Below are 19354 nucleotides of genomic sequence, written 5' to 3'. Positions count from 1 at the left end.
CAAAGGCAAGCTATATGCATCAATTTCTTTTGAATATGAATTCCCAAATTATCCCTTGCTGCTTGCTCATCCTCTTTATGAATCCAATAAGGTGGCTCCCGGAGGAGCCTCAATCTTTCCTGTCTCCCATAAAACCACTTAAGTCTACTTTTCAGTGCTTTCCTATGCTAGCACTTCCATATCCAAGCAAGTACTTGTATCTCTTTTTAAACACTGACCAAGGGCAAACCTTTGTAACACTGTCAAAAGGGAGGAACATATTGCCCCATGGCCCATTTCTCCAGATAGCTAGACGTGGTCATCAGAGGCTGGCCATCATCCAGAACCTGGCCACTCCCTGAGGCAAATAAAATATCACTTACTTCTGACAAAGCTGATTGAAAAGAGCTTTAGGAGAAAGTGGTCCTTTTTCAGCCTCCTTCATGCTGTGAAGGAACAGGAACAAGGCTGAAGTCAATGGTCCAGGGCTTGAAAGTTCCACCACTAATGGATCCTTTGAAAACATGAGCAATGCTATGGTCAGAAACATGTCATTTCAAAACAAAACATTACTAAGAATCTAAGAGTTGTGCTTTATTTAAATGACAGTAACTAAATTATCTTGTGAGATTAAATGTTTTAGTGGACTAGCAAAAATGCAGGTATACTAAAGAGACTCCTATCGCTCAATCTGAAACAATGGACCCCCTAAAAAATGGGGATTTCCCCAGGAAAGGTGCCTCCCAAGGCATAAGTGTATTTCACAGAGTTCAAAGAATGGGTCAGGCCACTTTATAGAATAAGGCTTAAGGTTTAATCCCAGACACTCTTGAGATTTAAGCCCTTGCATACCTTGGGCCTGTTATTTAAACAAGCAGCTGAGAACCTGTGAGTTGTGACCTCTTCACCAAGACCCTTAAATAAAAACCACGGGTACTTACATTATGATTCATAATGCTAGCAAGGTTACAATTAGGAAGTAACATCAAAAACACGTTTATGGTTGGGGTCATCACATACAGGGTGAGCATGAAGAAGGTTGAGAACCACTGATTTAACGTTCCTCACTTCAGGCGTTGGCTGGATCTCTTCGTCCCTCTCCCCAAATGCAGCCTCACTGAACAACTCTCCCTTTTCTACTTTCCACATTTCTTTTGGCTTTTTTAGTTGGTTTACTAAAGATAAGTGGCCGGACATGACTAGGGACACAAATTTGGTAATTATGCCTTGCTTAAAGAAACAAAAAAACAGCCAGGCAGTGGTGATGCAGAGGCAGGTGGATCACTGTGAGTTCAAGGCCAGCCAGATATACAAAGTGAGTTCAGGACAGCCAAGGCTACACAGAGAAACCCTGTCTAGAAAAACCAAAAGAAAAAACAAAACAAAACAATAATAACAAAACCCAAGGTATTTTCAATATCCTCCGCCTTTTACTGAGACCACAAGCCTAAGTGAGAGCACTACCCCTCAGTTGATTCTACCTGTCTCTTGATGTGCTTTTCTGCAAACAAAATTATAAACCTTCTTGGTATTTGAACAAATTCACAAATAAACACAAAATGTATTTGCGAGAACTTCACCTTACTGTTGGGTCTCAGAAAGCCCAGACAAGGGCTAACTGAGGTGCTATTAGCATATCAAAGTGGAAGCTGGCCAGCTCTCCCAGCATCCCTCAGTACAAGTGGCTCTGCCCAACACTTCTCACTCCTCCCCTAACCCTCTCCCTCTGGTAGCTGGGCTTCTGCTTCTTTTCTTCAGCCTTTTTTTTTTTTAAACATAAAGATCAAAAGTCTCACCACATTGCCTAGGCTGCCTTGAATAGCCTCCAATTCAGTTGTCTGAGGCAGTATAGGCACATGCACTATACTAGCTCTCAATAACTACTATTGATTACTAATGTCAGTCTGTTCATGCAAAAGTCCATCCAAAACACACATACAGTGAAATAAAGTTAGCCAAGTACATGTTACATGTTACCATGAGGTAGAACATACATTTTTGGAGAATGATGAGTGTTTCAGTAAGAGGTGTTATAAGATCCTCCAAAGATCTGTACTCTGGTTAAGTAATTTGACATTGAATCTAAAGAAATGAGTATTTACTCTCAACAGATGCCATCAGCAAACAGATGTGATTCTACTAGTGACGATCTCAACTAGTCTAATCTACAGAGAGGGCAAGAGAGGTCTGAGGTCTGCCTGCTAAAGAAGTGGCTGTCATTCACCCTCATGTTAGCCAATAGAGGTACTCCGGTTTTCTAAATGGAAGAGTAAATGTGTTTCGTGAGGATTTAGATAAATTACAAAATGGCCTTACTTGGTTCTCATTTTGTCCCAACTTAAGAACCGCAGCCTGAGGTTGCCCTATCCTGAGACCGAATAACATGGCCTGACTGTGGGTGTTAGGTAGGCCAGCGTCTGGCCAGCAATGGCTCTCTTTATAATTTCATTACCTTAAAATCTCATCATCAGACTAGATTTCAAAACCCTTTATATGAAGAGCCTGTGAGGTAGCTGCCTAACAGGAAACAGCGTCTGCTGGCAAGCCCAATAACCTGAGTTCAAGCACCAGGAGCCACATCAAACAGAAGAAATTCCCACAAGTTGCCCTCTAACCCCTGCACCATGGCTTGCGTGTGTATACACACCAAATAAACTGTTAATAAAAACACTTTAATCCCCCAAATGTCAAATATCTAAATCTAAGTTTAAGGAACAACAACAAGGACAAGCTGAATTTAAATACATATTACCATTAACTATAAAACAAGAGTCCTAGACACTTTGCTCAATAAAAGTTTGATTTGTTTTTTCCAGTATGTGCACATAAAAACTGCCTCAATATTTTTGTACATTTTGATCCATGATATGTCTGAATCATAGCATGTCTTAAAGTTATAATTTCTGAAAAAGTTATCTGATTATTATTTTTATGAGACCCTTGGCAGTTTAGAGAAACAGAAAAGAAACATTTGAAAGCAGGTATTATGTGTTCTTGTATTTGTTACTCACCAGCTGTGGAGCTGACGAAAGAGAGATCTTGAGTTTGGTGCCATCTTCTTTCATCTCGTTCATCAGTTCAAACAGAATGTAAGTCTGAGCCAAGTTCTAAACAACAGAAAAGGCCAAGCTTCCTGGTTCAGTTATAGTATGCCTCTGATCTGATGAATACTTTCAAAGTTTCAAAGTTTCAAACCTCATGTAGCCCGGCAAGTCATGTCCACTTAAAACTGTAAAGACTTAACTGAATACACTTTATGTTTCCTGTCAGTGTGACTAATGAAGCACTGTAAGACAACAGACTTCCAAGTAGCACTGTAAGGATGCATGTGGTAATGACCAACAACTACTCCAAAGGAAAACAGAACTTTCTAGAGAGACATTCAACAGTCCTTGGACAGTCTGCACTACAAACGTGCCTGTGTGCTGTGCGCAAATTAACTAGCTTACGTGTGACTGTTCACAGTTTAGAAGTGACTCTGGTGACTCTTACCTGAATGACTGCATTAAAGAAGCAAGTATTTCCTAGATTTGTAATTCCTTTAACAGATGGCACACAGCTGCCTTTCTTTCCTTTCTTTATTTCACCTGTTTCACGCTTTTCTTCACAAAGTTTTATGATTCTCGAAAATGCACCTATGAGTGAGAGAAAACATAACTGATGTGAGGTGTAAAATTAAATTTGTGTTACTTGACAATTTAAATATAGCACTTAAAACCAAGTAAGACCACAATTTTTTTTTGTTTTTATATTTTACTGCTATCAATTAAACTCTTTCTAATATATCTATCTGTACCATATATTACACTACAGAATAATTTCCTGATGAGTTTAAAAGTTTAAAGAGAAATAGATGAATAGACCTTCTGTCTAAATACCATTCTCCTGTAGTGCACGCCTTTAATCCCAGCACTCAGGAGGCAGAGGCAGGTGGATCGATGTGATTTCGAGGCCAGCTTGGTCTACAAAGTGACTCCAGGACAGCCAAGGCTACACAGAGAAACCCTGTCTAGGAAAACAAAAAACAAAAAGCAAAAACAAACCATAAATAAATAAATAAGTAAGTAAATAAATAAATAAATAAATAAATACTATTACCCAAAAGGAAAGCAGTAAAGTGCTTAAACACAGATGATTCTAAGCTTCCAGGACCAAAGCTGGGAAATCAGTCTATGAAACTGTTATGCCAAAGAATAAGGAAGGGTTCAAATAATAGTGAGCACTTGGGTTTGGTGGAATACTCCAACAACTACAGCACATGGGAGGAGGGAGTAGAATGACTAGACGTTCAAAGCCATCTTCAGCTACAAATAGAGTTTGAAGTCACCCTGGGCTACATGGAATGAGTTCTTGCTCAGAACAAACAAGCCACTGGCATCAAAATGTGAGCATCATGGTAAATAAGGGTACTGAAATAGATGATTACAGAATGAATGCAAATTAATAATAGATTTTTTAAATGAGATTAAATGGTGAGCAGACAGTATCTGTCTGTTGTTGCTGTTGTTTTAATTTTAAAACATTTTAATGTGTATGGGTATTTTGCCTACATGTATGCCTGTGTACTACGTAGCTTGCCTAATGCCCACAAAGGCCAAAGAAAGCTTTGGATCCCCTGGGAATAGTTACAGATGGTTGTGAGCCACCATGTGGGTGCTTGGAATCAAACCCAGATCCTCTGAAAGAGCAGCCAGTTCTCTTAACCACCGAGCCATCTCTCCAGTCCCGTAAAGGAAAATATACACACTCTTTCTCTGTCTCGCTCTGTGTCTTTCTCTGTCTCTATCTTTTTGAGACAGGGTCTCACTAGGTAGCTCTGGCTGGCCCAGAACTCATTCTATAGACCAGAGTGGCTTAAAACTCAACAGAGACTGGCCTGTCTCTGCCTCCTAAGTGTTGGGATTCAAATGGAGCTTCGCCATGTCAGGCTCAGAGGGAAAACTTTGATGAAAATACAACAACTAATAAACAGGAGAAAGGACAGAGTCAGGATTACGTAGCTCTGGTTGGCCTAAAACTTGCCATGTAGACCAGGTTGGCTTTGAACTTGCCTCAGCCTCCCTAGTGCTGGGATTAAAGGCTTGTAACACCATATCCAGTTGAAAACGGCATTATTAGTTTGTGTGCAATGACAGTATAAGAGTGAAGAGCAGGCCCGGGTGTGGTGGTGCATGCCTTTAATCCCAGCACTTGGGAGGCAGAGGCAGGAGGATTTCTGTGAGCTCAAGGCCAGCCTGGTCTACAGAGCAAGTTCCAGGGTGGCCAAGGCTACACAGGAAAACCCTGTCTCAAAAAAAAAAAAAAAAAAGCCACAACAGAAACAAACAAACAAAAAGGAATGAAGAACAATTTCTAACATTTATAAACTGACCTGTCGATCATATCTATGTAACAGATTAGACCCCTCACTTCAGAGACTGTTTGCCTAGCACACAGGAGGCCCCGTGTTCATTCCCTGTATCACAGAATGCCAGGCTGGTGGCATACACATGGAATCTCAGCATGTGGAAAGTCATCTTCAGCTACATAGTGAGTTCGCACAGGGATACATAAAACCCCGTCTTAAAAAAAGAAACAAGAAACAATAACAACAAAAAACATTTACAGTCATCCCTTGATATGTCCATAGCAGACCACAATTCCAGGACTCACAGATCATAGATGCTCCAATCCTTCATGTCCATTTATGAATTCATCAGGCATTTAAAAAGGCTGGATTTCTCCTAGAGTTACTGTCTGACTTGTGGATGTTCACTGATACTGTATTTTTGTTTCTTGTATTCACATATGTTAAGTTTATACAATAATTGTTCTCGTTGTAGTTTAAATATTCACCCTCCATTATTATACTCTTGGTCCCCTGCTATGCTTGTCCATCCCTGCTTCCCAGCTAACCTCATCTCTATGTCCCATGGCTGTTCTGGGGTTGATGCTGTTTTGGTGATCCATTTCTTTAGTGTTTCTTACTAAGTGATGTTCTGATATGTAGCATATCTGAGGCAAGGGCTCACACAGCCTTACCTGGGTGCAATCCTCCTGCCTCCCCCTCCAGTGTTCAGGATTACAGACAATTATCAACACGCATGGTTTTATGCAGTGTTGTGGCCTGACCCCAGGACTCTTCCATCCTAGTCAAGCACTCTATCAACTGAACTACCTACCAGCTCTGTTCCTTTAACTCTTTACACAAAAGCAATGGTTGAAAGAAATAAATACATACAAATAAATAAAACACATGGTCACTTACAAAAATAGCCCTAGAAATAAGCAACACTGAAATTTTTAATATAAATTTATGTATCTGTATACCTCATTAATCCATCACTTTTTAAAACATCTGGGATGACATCCCAAAGTAAACAATGTTCATAAGACCATCTGGACAAAACTGCAGGCAAAAAAAAAAAAAGCATAAACATATGGAAAAACAGATTTCCCCTTCCCTTCAGCAGTAAGGGATGACAAATGTCAAAGCTGGAGATATCCACGCTTCACTGTGCGATGCTTTGCAGCACCACCTGGCTCTCCATGCACAGCCACCAAATATGGACAGCACTGCCAGAAAGAACATGCCCGCAGGGCAGCAGCAATAAACACAGTTGATTTCATGGTTAAATAGCCACTTCACACAAGTGGCAAGGGTCTGTTTGTTCCCTTTTACAAGTCTATGAGAAAATATCCAAGACTAACAATGTTATTAGGCTGATTAAACAGATCATTAATTTAACCAGAAAACATATTAGCATTTTCTAAAAGCTACTTTTAAATTTTAAAGTAAGAAGGGAAGTTTTAGAATATGGAACAATTTAAATTCAGTTGGTTAATGGAATGTCCACAATGTGCCAGGTATTACATGAGCCACTATTATCACGAAGCCTTGAATTCCTGGTATTATCTTAGTGAAACTAAGTATATGCATTTTGTACATCTATTCACTAAAGAATTGTCTGCTGAGACCTAAGCAGTGGTGGCGCATGCCTTTAATCCCAGCACTTGGGAGGCAGAGGCAGGCATATTGCCGTGAGTTTGAGGCCAGCCTAGTCTACAAAGCGAGTCCAGGACAGCCAGGACTATACAGAGAAACCATGTCTTAAAAAACAAAAACAAAAAAGAATTGTCTGCAGACAGCCAAGATTCTACTTTAAAACAGGGTGATATCTGAATGAGTCAATTATTTTATACCTAAAGGTAGGTGTGTGTGTGTGTGTGTGTGTGTGTGTGTGTGTGTGTGTGTGTGTGTGTGTTACCATATCCAGTTTACGTGCTGTTGGAGCTTGAAGCCCAGGTTTCAAGCCCTAGGCAAATGTAGGCAAGTGTGCTAGAAAATGAGCTGCACCCTAGCCCCCCAACTTTCAAACACACAGAACGAAATATCCTAAAGACTGAACTCTAGGAACTTTTCAGGGTGTGTTACAACGAAAAGAACAAAACTTCTACACACACACACACACACACACACACACACACACACACACAAAAATGTAAAGAACATTAAAATATTTTTATTACCATTCAATTTTCCATCTAAAGTTTTACCCACAACAACAACAACAAAAAAAAAAAAGGAAGAAAGGAAGGGAGAAAGGAGAGAAAGAAGGAAGAAAGGAAGCAAAAGAAAAGAAAACATTTGGAGGCTGAGGAATAATGACACTGTTGTCAACTGCCCACTCTGTATAATCTTTTCTTTTCTTTTCTTTTTTTAGAAAGATTTATTTATTTATTATTTATACGGTATTCTGCCTTTATGTGAGCTAGCAGGCCAGAAGAAGGCACCAGATCTCATTATAAATGGTTGTGAGCCACAATGTGGGTCCTGGGAATTGAACTCAGGACCTTTGAAAGAGCAGTCAGTGCTCTTAACCTCTGAGCCATCTCCCCAGCCCCTCAAAGAGCACTTTAAGACTCAGAATTTAACCTGAGTTTATAATTTGTCTGAAGAAATTCCAAAACAACCTACAAAATAAAAGATAAAGCTTTGCTATTAAGTAATATTAAATTGGAGTTTTATATGAGTATTTATCAATTGCCTCAGTTAAGCCAAAGGAAAATGCTGTTTCTTTCCCCTTTTCTTTCTCTTGTTTTTTAAGATTTATTTATTTATTATGTATTCAGTGCTCTGCCTGCATGTGCACATGCACAACAGAAGAGGGCATCAGATCTCATTATAGTTGGTTGTGAGCCACCATGTAGTTGCTGGGAATTGAACTCAGGACCTTTAGAAAGAGCAGTCAGTGTTCTTAACCTCTGAGCCATCTCTCCAGGCCCCGGTCTTTCCCCTTTTCTTACAGGAGAGGACGAAGTTTCCCTATTTAGTGTAAGAGTTTGAGGCACACCTATAATCTCAGCATTTGGGAAGTAGGGCAGGTTTGAAGCATGCCTGGGCTTCAGGAGACGCTAACTGAGCCGGGCATCAGGCCTACCCACTCCCCTAGTTTCTTGCTGTCCACAGTCTTAATAGCTGACTAGTTTTATGTCAACTTGATACAAGCTAGAGTCATCAGAGAGATGACTCTATTTTCTCAATTAAGAAAATACCTCCATAAGATCCGGCTGTAGCCAGGCCTGTGGGGCATTTTCTTAGTTAGTGATTGATGTAGGAGTTTCCAGTCTCTTGTAGGTGGGGGTACACCTAGGCTGGTGGTTCTGGGTTCTATAAGAAAAGAGGTTGAGTAAGCCATAGGCAGCACCCCTCCATGGCCTCCACATAAGCTCCTGCCTCCAGCTTCCTTCCCTACTTGAGTTCCTGTCCCCATTGCTTTTGATATGGACCTGTGGGTTGCTTTTCGTATGGTCTTTCATCACAGCAATGGTAACCCTAAAACATAAAATTAGGCTGATTCGATGCTCAGCAACAAAGGGTCCCCACCAACCTGACACACCCAGGCTCAACAAAATCCCACACAAGCGCAAAGAGATGGGCTTGGCACCTTCACAAACTCCACAGGCCGGGCCCTCATGGCTGAGGCAATCTTCTTGTAAGCACATCTTGTCCGGCAGCTAAACTTTCCTCTGCCATGGTGTACAGCTAAAGTCAAAACTCTAATACCAAAGCTTCTGCCTCACAGGACTCGACAAGGATAGGAAATGAGCTGGTGTTCATCATGTAAAAATGCAAATAAAAGCAGGACTTTCACTTCATGCCTTTTTAAAAGGTATTGAACACTTTCTAATTTTTACCAAAAAAGGTCATAGTGTTATTTATCCTCAACTTCAGCACCTAATCAAACCTGTTAATATTCCTTTACATTAAAATCAAAAAATATAGCTGGGCGTGGTGGCGCATGCCTTTAATCCTAGCACTCGGGAGACAGAGGCAGGTGGATCGCTGTGAGTTCGAGGCCAGCCTGGTCTACAAAGCAAGTCCAGGACAGCCAAGGCTACACAGAGAAACCCTGTCTCGAAAAACTAAAAAACAAAACAAACAAACAAACAAGCAAACAAACAAAAAACCACTAAAGAACAAAAACAAAACAAAACAACAACAATCCAAACAAACAAACAAAAATATTGACTAATAGATACTCTAGAAAGAGCATGGAATTTTTAGTCTCACAAAAAGCAAACGAATATCCACCGATATTCTATCAGGAATTCCTAAGTTTGATATTTATGTAATACTCTCATTACATAAGCCTATTAACGTAGCTTAATGACCCTTTCAGAGTACATAGGTCACTTAAAAAAAATGTGAGATTTTAGGTTCAAAGTAAAACTGAGCCACACACACTTGTCCCCACACATCCAAAAACTCTGTTATCAACATCCACCACCAGAATGGTTCATTTGTTAGAACTGATGAACCTACATTGACACTTGATTATCACCCAGCATCCGTAATTTACATTAGGTGTCCTCTGGGTAGTGTATGTTCCTTTTAGATGGGCAAATACAGAATGACAGGTATCACCTTATCGTAGGAGAATTCCATGGCCCTAAAAGCCCTCTGCACTTTGCATGGTTTTTCTCCCCCACAGGCTCTGCCAACCTTATTCGTTCTTCTACAGCCTCCAGGTCTCTGCTCTATAACCCATCTTTCTGGTTGGATCTTGCAAGGATTGTTTTTGTTGTTGTTGTTGCTCTTTTTCAATCTTGTGCTATATATGACCTTTTCACTGTGCATATGACAAGGGTGAGTGGCCCCCGCAACCCCCATCCAAATCCTAACATCAGATGTGAAATCTACACAGCTGGAAGCATTCTTCTGGGAACCTGCACTGGATTCATCTCAATTGCTTAATGCAATTACCTAAACCAGTCATGTAGTATTAATGCTAATTTGCCCATTTCTACAGCTGAAAGAAGTTTTAAGAAAAACTGTTTTGCCACAATTTCTCTAGTTTGAAAGTGAATAATAATTAATGCACCTATTTATTCTGAAAATCCATTTAATTTAATTAAAGTCTAGTTAATCATCAGCCTTAGAAATATTTACTTATTTAGTTATACAATCTGTCACTGGCTGGTATGTATCCATTTCTACCTGTCTTATATTACAAGTCAAATAACCTGACTAAAATACAACACTGACCATTTACTTCTGGACTGAAAACCTAACAATGGTTTTTCACTGTCCTAAGGACAAATCCTCCAAGTAGGAGGCCCTAGACCACCCAAACCCAGTTGTTCTGTGTGTTTGTCTTTCTTCATACCCTTTGTGTTCCAGTCAGTCTGCAGTGTAGCCTGGAGTCATGCTGGATGCAGCAGTAAAACACAGGTTTTCAGAGCCTTTCAGGTCAACTGACAGCACTTGCGATAACAGAAGCAGATAGGAGAATACAGCTATTTTTGCCAGGCATCGTTGGTGCACGTTTTTAATGCCAGCACTTGTGAGGCAGAGGCAGGCAGATCTCTGAGTTTGAGGCCAGCCTGCTCTACAGAGAGAGTTCCAGGACAGCCAGGGCTGAGAGACAGAGGTGGGGGCGGGGGGGACCAGACAGCGACAGAGACAGAGACACAGAGACAAAAAGAGACTGCAGCTATTTTCTACCAAACAGTAAGGACATTTATAAAAATGTAAAACAGTACTACTCATTCAACCCTATTTTGACAAGTATTTGTGGTTTCTAAAAATAGTATTTATGTTAAAAAATCATAGAATTACTGATGTTTCTCCATGAACATTCAAACTTTTTTTGTTTTCACTTCTAACAGAGACTATCAGATATAGCTACATAACCAAAGCTCCTTGAGCCTCAAACATTCTCTTAAAAGTGCAAAGGAGCAGTGACATCAAAATCTTGAGACTCAACAAGCTCCTTGTTTTTAGAGGTACAGCAGGAATGAGCCTAGATTCTCTATAAGCAACATTAAGAGTGTTAGAAAAGAGGCCTTGCATAACTTGAAGGAAGTTTCAGGAACAGGTACGGGCTTTCTTCTCGGTGGTTATTTTTACTTCGTGCAAAATCATAAAAAGAGTTTTTCAATATCATTATTCCCTACACAAAGAACTACAGGCAACTGGGAGTTGAAATCTGGGTGGGGGGAGAAGTGGCCCTCCCCAGGGAAAAACAATCTAATTGGCTGTCCAGCAACAAATGGCCAGCCCTGAAAATATACACACAAGTAACACTATATAGAGTCAACAGGTTATATTTGGGAATATGTATTTATATACAAATACACATATACATTCAATAACAACTCATAAAAAAAAACAGGTCATGAATTTGAAGGAGAGCAGGGAGGGGGCTTAAGGGGAAAGGAAAAGGAGCAATTACAATCTGGGGGCTGGAGAGATGGCATAGTGGATGAAAGCACTGGCTACTCTTCCAGAGGACCCAGGTTCAATTCCCAGCACCCACATGGTGATTCACAGCTGTCTGTAATCCCAGTTACAGGGGATCTGACACCCTCACACAAACATACATGCAGGCAAAACACCAATGTACATAAAAATAAATAAATTTTTAATTAATAAATAAACAAGTAAGTAAATAAATGAAGACAGACTATACATCCTGGCCCTATTTCCAGTACACTCTCTGATTTGTGTGATTGTGTGACCTCTGCTTCCTGACCTTGTTTGTTGTTTGTTTCAACACCTCCTCGCCCCCTGATGAACTCTTATCCCTGTCAAACTGTAAGCCAAAATAAACTTTCTTCCCTAAGTTGCTTTTGGTCAGGATATTCTATCACAGCATTGGAAAAGTAACTGATACGAATATGAAATTCTCGCCAAAGCTCATGCACTTGGCTTGAATGCGCTATGAACAGAAACAGTAGTTGAGTAGGGAGGTGGTAGGCCACTGTGAGCATGTCCCTGGAAGATGCATCTTGCCCTGGCCCCTTCCTAATTCCCTCTCTCTCTCTGCTTCCTAACTATCACAAGGCAGGCAACTTTCCTGTGACTACAGGGGTACCTCGATGATGTTCTGACTCCCCATAGGTTCATAGCAATAGAGCAAGCTGACCAGAGACAGAAACCTCTGACACCATTAAGATATAAGAGAGCAAAATAAATCCTTCTTATAAGTTTCCTTCAGGTTTTTGTCAGGGCAATGAAAAACTAACACACTCCCTCCCTGATATTCTTCCTACAATTAAGTATTCGAGAAACCTGAAAAACTGAATGGCTATGACACTGGCTTTATTCAGAACCTTGGGGACTCGAAGGAAAGAAATGTAGGGAAAACAGTTTTTCCTACATTTCCCATCAAATGACGGTGTGTGCCCTTATGGCCAATAAAGCAAATGTAATGTGCAGTTCTCAAGAGACAGCATTCAGACCAAATTTAGTTGCTGATGGGCTCAAAGTCTTTCAACCTACCTCCCTGGTTCCTTCTTCCAGCAGAAACTGAGCCACACGGGCGTACCTGAGAAAAGGTAAAAATCCCACAAACGAAGCACACACTGGACTGCAGGAATACAGCTGGGAGCTATGCCTTTTGTTTGCTTGCTTGTTTTGTCTTTTATGACAACTAAAGGATGGAGGATGGAGCTTAGTGGTAGAGTATTTGCCTATCCTGCACAAGGCTCTGGGATGAAACCCAGCACTGTTAAAAAGAAATAAACAACAGGCAGGAGTGGTGGTGCACACCTTTAATCCCAGCACTGGGAGGAGAGCAGGGAGAGGAGAGGCAGGCGGATCGCTGTGAGTTCCAGGCCAGCTTGGTCTACAAAGGGAGTCCAGGATAGCCAAGGCTAGACAGAGAAACCCTATCTCAAAACAACAACAACAACAACAAAAAGCAAATAAATAAAACAAACCCTTTATCACACCTATATTTTTATAAACTCTTTCTGTTGCTGGTGCAACATTTCAAGCATTTAATTTCTTCAAAGGCATCTCAAGGGCCAACACGGCAGTTCAGGGGTAAGAGAACATACTAGCAAGCCTGGTGACGTGACCCCAGGCCCCACATGGGGAAATGAAAGAGCCAGTTCTCACAGTTGGTCCTCTGGCTGCTACACAGGTGCCCTGGTCTGAGCAGCTAGGATCAGTGGAGCGCTGCAGTTACGCAACACTGACAAGAGACGCAGCTCCGAAATGTGCCACGATCTTGTCAAGCATTCTCACAGACAATATTTCTAAATCTGCACAAAGGATCACTGCCAAGCTTCACAACACTCCTCAAAATAGAACTCTTATCCCAGTTTTATCATAAGGAAAGCAAGGAGCAGAAGCCCGCAGCTAATAGTACAGGACACTAAATTCAAACCAGGACTGTTACATTTTAAAGCTCATGCTAGCTACACGTTTCCATTTCTCATGTTAGAAATATGTTACGTGATAGCAGGCTGAGGCTGCTGGCTAAGCATGTGTTATACGGTAGTTCTCACTCAAATTACACACTGAGAAAAGCCACGGTGAAACCGAAGATGTGGTTTGTTTTGTATTTGAGGAAGGCTTGCCATATGTAGCCCGGGACGGCCTGAGACACACTATGTAGACAGGGCTGTCCTCGAATGCACAGAGGTCATGGCCTCTGCCTGCTGGGGGCGAGGGTCAGTGGGAGGTATTCTTTATGTACACTTTACACAAAGTGCAAAACACCTCATTTTAATCCAAATTGCTTTAGCAGTTGCTTAAGTTACCTGTTTGTGTTTTAAGAACATGTTTCTGGAGAGAGTCAACTATCTGAGCCAAAACCTTCTTGTTACAATGCGTCGATAACTGCTCGTTACATTCATAGCACCTGAAAAACAGGAATGCGAGCAGATGTTACGAACTCAATAGTTATATGTAAGGAACCCACTTAGCAACTTCTGTCTTCATATTGCGTAGGAATCAGGAACTCAAAGAAGAAGGTGTTAGCTAACCCTGGACTAGTAAGCAAGAGACAGTTTACACAGACCTTCACCGACCAAATCAAATGTTGGGAGTTTGTCTTAAATGTAATAGAATGTCACATGGTTTCAGGCAGAGCAGTGACATGTGACATGGTCCGATTTAAACATGTAGCCAACTCATATGGGGGGTGGGAGGGAGGGGATGTGTTGGTGTTTTGGGGTTTTTGTTTTGTTTTTTAAAGGCAGTATCCAGGACATAGCAGGAAGAGGCTGCAGATCTGTGTTGAGTTTAACACCCTCTGGTTGAGTTCCAGAACAGCCAGAGTTATGGAGATAGATCCTGCCTCAAAACCAAGATAAAACAAGAGCAGTGCTGGTCACAGTGGCACATTCCTTTAGTACCAGCACTTGGGAAGCAGAGGCAGGTGGATCAGTGTGAGTTCAAGGCCAGCCTGGTATACAAAGCAAGTCCAGAACAGCCAAGTCTAAACAAAGAAACCCTGTCCGGGCGGTGGGGGCGGGCAGGAGCAAGAGCAACAGTAAAACAAAGGCAGGGTCTCTCTATATATAGCATAGGATGTCCTAGCACTTACAATTTAGACTAGGCTAGCCTACAACTCACAGAGATTCCCCTCCTTCTGCCTCCCAAATGCTGGGATTAAATGTGTGCATCATCATGCCTTTTTTTTGTTGTTTAAGTCTTACTATTTTTATTTTATGGGTATGAGTATTTGTCTGAATATGTGTCTGTGCATCATGTGCATGCAGTACCCAAAGAGGCCAGAAGAGGGCATCAAATCCCCTGGGACTGGAGTTACAGACCATTGTGGATGCTGGGAACTGAACCTAGGTCCTCTGGAAGAACAGCCAGTGCTCCTAACTGCTGAACCATCTCTCCAGCCACAGTAGTATACACATTTAACCTCTGAAGCATTTCTTTAGCCCCAGATTTTTTTCTTTCTAAGACAGGATCTAGCTATATGTCTCAGGCTGGCCTGAAACTCATGAGCACCTTCCCAGTGCTGTGATTACAGGTGTGCCACACCACACTTGGCTCCAATAATATTTTTAAAACATCACTGTGTGGGTCAGAACATCTCTGAACTATCTGAGTGCTTAAAGTACCATCTACCTCTTAGAGTGCTGGAATTCTGCATTAGTTCATTACAAAAAAAAAAAATTCAAGTAGACAGAATTTTTCTTTATGGTACAAACAAAAGATTAGAGAGATATAAGATTTTTTTTTTTACTTTAAGCTTGATGTTCATGAGTAAAATTATTATTATTATTATTTTTTTTTTTTTTTTTTGGTTTTTCGAGACAGGGTCTCTCTGTGTTAGCCTTGGCTGTCCTGGACTCACTTTGTAGACCAGGCTGGCCTCAAACTCACAGCGATCCACCCGCCTCTGCCTCCCGAGTGCTAGGATTAAAGGCGTGCGCCACCACGGCCAGCTCTAAAATTATTTTTTAAATTACCCCACAGATTGTGTGTGAGAAGGATATATACACTGATATTATATCTTTATTTTACTTTGTAATGCTCAAAGTTTTTTCAGCAGATAAAATACTAACAAAAGTTAACTTACCAAATGACCCACGTACTCAGGCTAATGACAACACAGTGGGACTCTGCCCCAGAGTTCTTGAAGTGTCTCAGTGAATGCTGGCTTTCCGAATTTTTACCGCATCCCTGAAAATGAACAGAATGCTATTCATATGATTCACACATAAGTTTCTTTCAAAATGACCAAATCTTAAATTATACTTAAGAACAGTTCTGATTTCAAGCAGGAGGGAACAGCTTCAAAGAACAATACAGATTTTTACTAAATGTAATTCTTTGTAGATAACATACTGTCCATTGTGTATTTACCTATGATGACCACAGGTGACTGATTTCCCTGCCATTTAGGAATATATACACTCGCCGTCCAGTATATTACACACTGTGGGACACTGAGCATCCTCCTAGGCCAGGGGTGCTCTCCTCACACACACAGTTCCCAGTTCTCCACCCCAGCCTCACTGAGAATAAGAACAGGAAAGTACAGTCATTTCCTTGCTGGATAAACAAGAGAATGAGTACCCCATGGGAGGAAGCCCAGGAAAAGGTCATGTATCTGAAAAAGAAAGGCACATACATTTCCTTCTTTTTGGCTTTGGAAATTGTTGTCTGACACACAGTGCCTGAAACATCTCCAATCTCTGAAACCATGAAGCTGGAGATGACACAGTTTTGTTTTGTTTTAAGCTTTATTTTGAGAGTTTCCTTCTCTTAAATTAATCACTAACTCTAAAGTGACACAATTTCTATATCTTAACTATTTCATTTATTTATTTGCTTACTTACTTATTTTTGTTTTTTTATTATTTCTGTTTATTTTGTTTTTTGTGTGTGGCTGTGGCTCCCCTATAACACACACTCTCTCTCTCTCTCTCTCTCTCTCTCTCTCTCTCTCTCTCTCTCTCAGGCTAGCCCATAATTTAGAGTTCCACCTGACTCTGCCTCCCAAGTGCTGAGATTAAAGGCATGCACCACAACTTTCATTTCAGTAGAAAATACCTTTATTAGGGTTAGTGAGATGGCTCTAAAGGTACCTGCTGCCAATCCTGACATCCTGAGTTTGATCCCTGGGACATACATGGGAGTAACAGAGAACCAACTCCAGGAAGCTGCCCTCTGCTATACACATACGTGTTGTGGCATGCACACACACAAAGTAACTTAATATAAAAAGGGAGATGAGGTAAAAAAGGAATGAAAATGGGAATCTATAAGGTTAGATCCATTTCCCAAACTTAAAAAGAAAAAAACATGGCAAAAACAGATCCAGATATGAGAACAAGTGTGTCAGATTCTCTTTCAAAGTATTTATGAGTGACACATGCTTACTTTCTAAAGAGAGCAGCCCTTAGTCCATCTTGGAGTGCCAATCTAAATGTGAAATGAATCTATTTTAAAGCCTACATGACTTACAGTCCATTTACAGTAGGCATTTTAAGGATAACAGGAGACATAAATACAAGTAACACATTTCTTACCTGAAAGCCACACTTGAGGCACAGCCAAACATCAGAAGGAAGTACTGGCTGTCCATCACAGACTCTTCTCTCTTTCAGGCACTCTGAACAGACTGACCACAGATTCTCAGCCACTGCTCTCTTCACATGATTCACGCTGACAGCATAGCTGATGTGTGGACATGTTAAACCTACTGAATAATAAGGGGCAACATGAAAACCTTTTCTCTCTGCTAGACTCAAACTGGAGTCTCTGCAAAGATAGAACCTCAGCTGAGAAACTGCCTCCCTCAGCTTGGCCTGCAGGCAAGTCTGCAGGCATGCTCTTGATTAATGATTGATGTGAGAGGGCCCAGCCCATATGGGCAGCGCCACACTGGGCAGGTGGTCCTGGGCTGCATAAGAAAGCAAGCTGAGCAAGTCACAGGTAACAAGTCAGTATGCACTGTTCCTCTGGCCTTCGCTTTCCTCCCTGCCTCTGTTCTGGTCCCAACTTTCTTCATGACAGACTATAAGCTGAAATAAGCCCTATCCTCCTCGAGCTGATCTTGGCTGTAGGTGTTTAGCACAGCACAGAAAGGAAACCAGGACAGTAAGTAAGCCTGTTATAATGATACTAACTAAAAAGCACTAAAGTCAAGAACAAACCCATAAGGATATATAATTACATCAATGCACGTACATAACATTCTTGAGATAATTACAAAAGCAATTAGTGGTTGCTAGGAGCTATGGGTGAGGACGAAGGTGTGTATATATATATATATATATATATGTAATGCAAAACATGGTCACAGGCATGGCGCACTGAAATACACAAAGCTACAGGCATAATAAAGTTCGAGGAACACACTAACACACACAGAGACTAGCACACACAAAGCGCATGTAACTCCGGTGATATCTCAATAAGCTAAGGTTGTTCCATCAGTATTGATACTGTAAAACAGCAGTGCAGGGAAGGGCAAGGGAAAGCTATGAAACCTCTGTAGGTTTCTTTATGCTTTCATGTTACTCTAAAATTAGTCGAAAATAAGAAATAGAATTAAGGGGCTGGAGAGATGCCCAGTCGTTAAGAGCACTGACTGCTCTTCCAGAGGCCCTGAGTTCAATTCCCAGAAACCACATGGTGGCTCACAAGCACCTATAATGAGATCTGATGCCCTCTTCTGGCCTGCAGGGGTACATGCAGGCAGAGCACTGTATACATAAGAATAAATCAATAAATCTTTAAAAAAAGAAAAAAAAAAAGAAATAGAATTAAGCCAGGCATAATGTTGCATGCCTTTAATCCCAACACTCCGGATACAGAGGCAGGCGGATCTCTGTAAGTTCCAGGCCAGGCCAGCCAGAGTTGTTACAGAGAAACCCTGGCTCAAAAAAAAAAAAAAAAAAAAAAAAAAAAAAAAAGAGAGAGAGAGAAAAGGAAAGCAGGAAGGAAGGAAGGAAAGAAGAAATAGAATTAAGATTAATATTTACTAAGCAGGTGTAGTGCTGCACGCCTTTACTATCAGCACTAGGGAGGCAGAGGGGAATCTCTGTGAATCCCAGGCCAGCCTGGTCTACACAGTAAGTTCCAGAGTTCCTGTTCTTCCAGAGGACTGGAGAGTCTGGTTGCCAGTACCTACATCAGGAAGCTCACAACATCCTGTAATTCCAGTTCTAAGGGACCCAACACTTGCTTCTGGCCTCACCCATACATATATGATATTCACTGACAACGACAAATACACATACATTAAAATAAAAATTAAAAACTTTCTTAAAGAGTTATCCATATGGTCTTTCCCCAGTACTGGAAGAGGCAGGAAAATACATATTTAGCTCAGAAACAGAGCTGGCAGTTAGCATCCAACAGGCCCTGGGCTCATTTGCTAGTACTAGTAAGGAAGGAAGGAAAATAAAAAGATACATAAATGTTTTTGCATATATTCTTTTTGCTATGTTGCTGTTTTCCTCGTTGTTAGGATAAAGGACAACAAATAGTGGCACAATTTACAGGAGCCAGAACTTTTTGTTTGTTTTGCTTTTCGAGAGCCTTGGCTGTCCTGGACTTGCTTAGTACACCATGCTGGCCTCAAACCACAGCAATGCACCTGTCCCTTGCCTGGGAGTAAAGGCATGC

General features: G+C 41.1%; 1 protein-coding gene across 5 annotated transcripts in view; it reads right to left on the bottom strand.

The window, feature by feature from the left end:
- Positions 1 to 19354, bottom strand: part of USP45 (ubiquitin specific peptidase 45) — a 66386-nt gene that overhangs the window by 40395 nt on the left and 6637 nt on the right. For 3 of the 5 annotated variants that reach the window (XM_084796541.1, XM_084796542.1, XM_084796543.1), the window contains exons 3-8: positions 17251 to 17423; positions 15795 to 15898; positions 14014 to 14114; positions 3472 to 3614; positions 2991 to 3086; positions 363 to 493 (exon numbers count right to left, since the gene is read on the bottom strand). In XM_084796541.1, the coding sequence (XP_084652667.1) occupies positions 363 to 493; positions 2991 to 3086; positions 3472 to 3614; positions 14014 to 14114; positions 15795 to 15898; positions 17251 to 17423 (748 nt within the window). Of the gene's footprint in view, positions 1 to 362; positions 494 to 2990; positions 3087 to 3471; positions 3615 to 13830; positions 13957 to 14013; positions 14115 to 15794; positions 15899 to 17250; positions 17424 to 19354 lie in introns of those variants that run through there. The other 2 variants (XM_084796544.1, XM_084796545.1) reach the window with 2 other exon arrangements.

Source organism: Acomys minous, assembly GCF_964271855.1.
Source record: "Acomys minous genome assembly, chromosome: 1".
Taxonomy (NCBI): domain Eukaryota; kingdom Metazoa; phylum Chordata; class Mammalia; order Rodentia; family Muridae; genus Acomys; species Acomys minous.
Note: the sequence above shows the minus strand (reverse complement) of the source record. Positions and strands in the feature narration are given on the sequence as shown.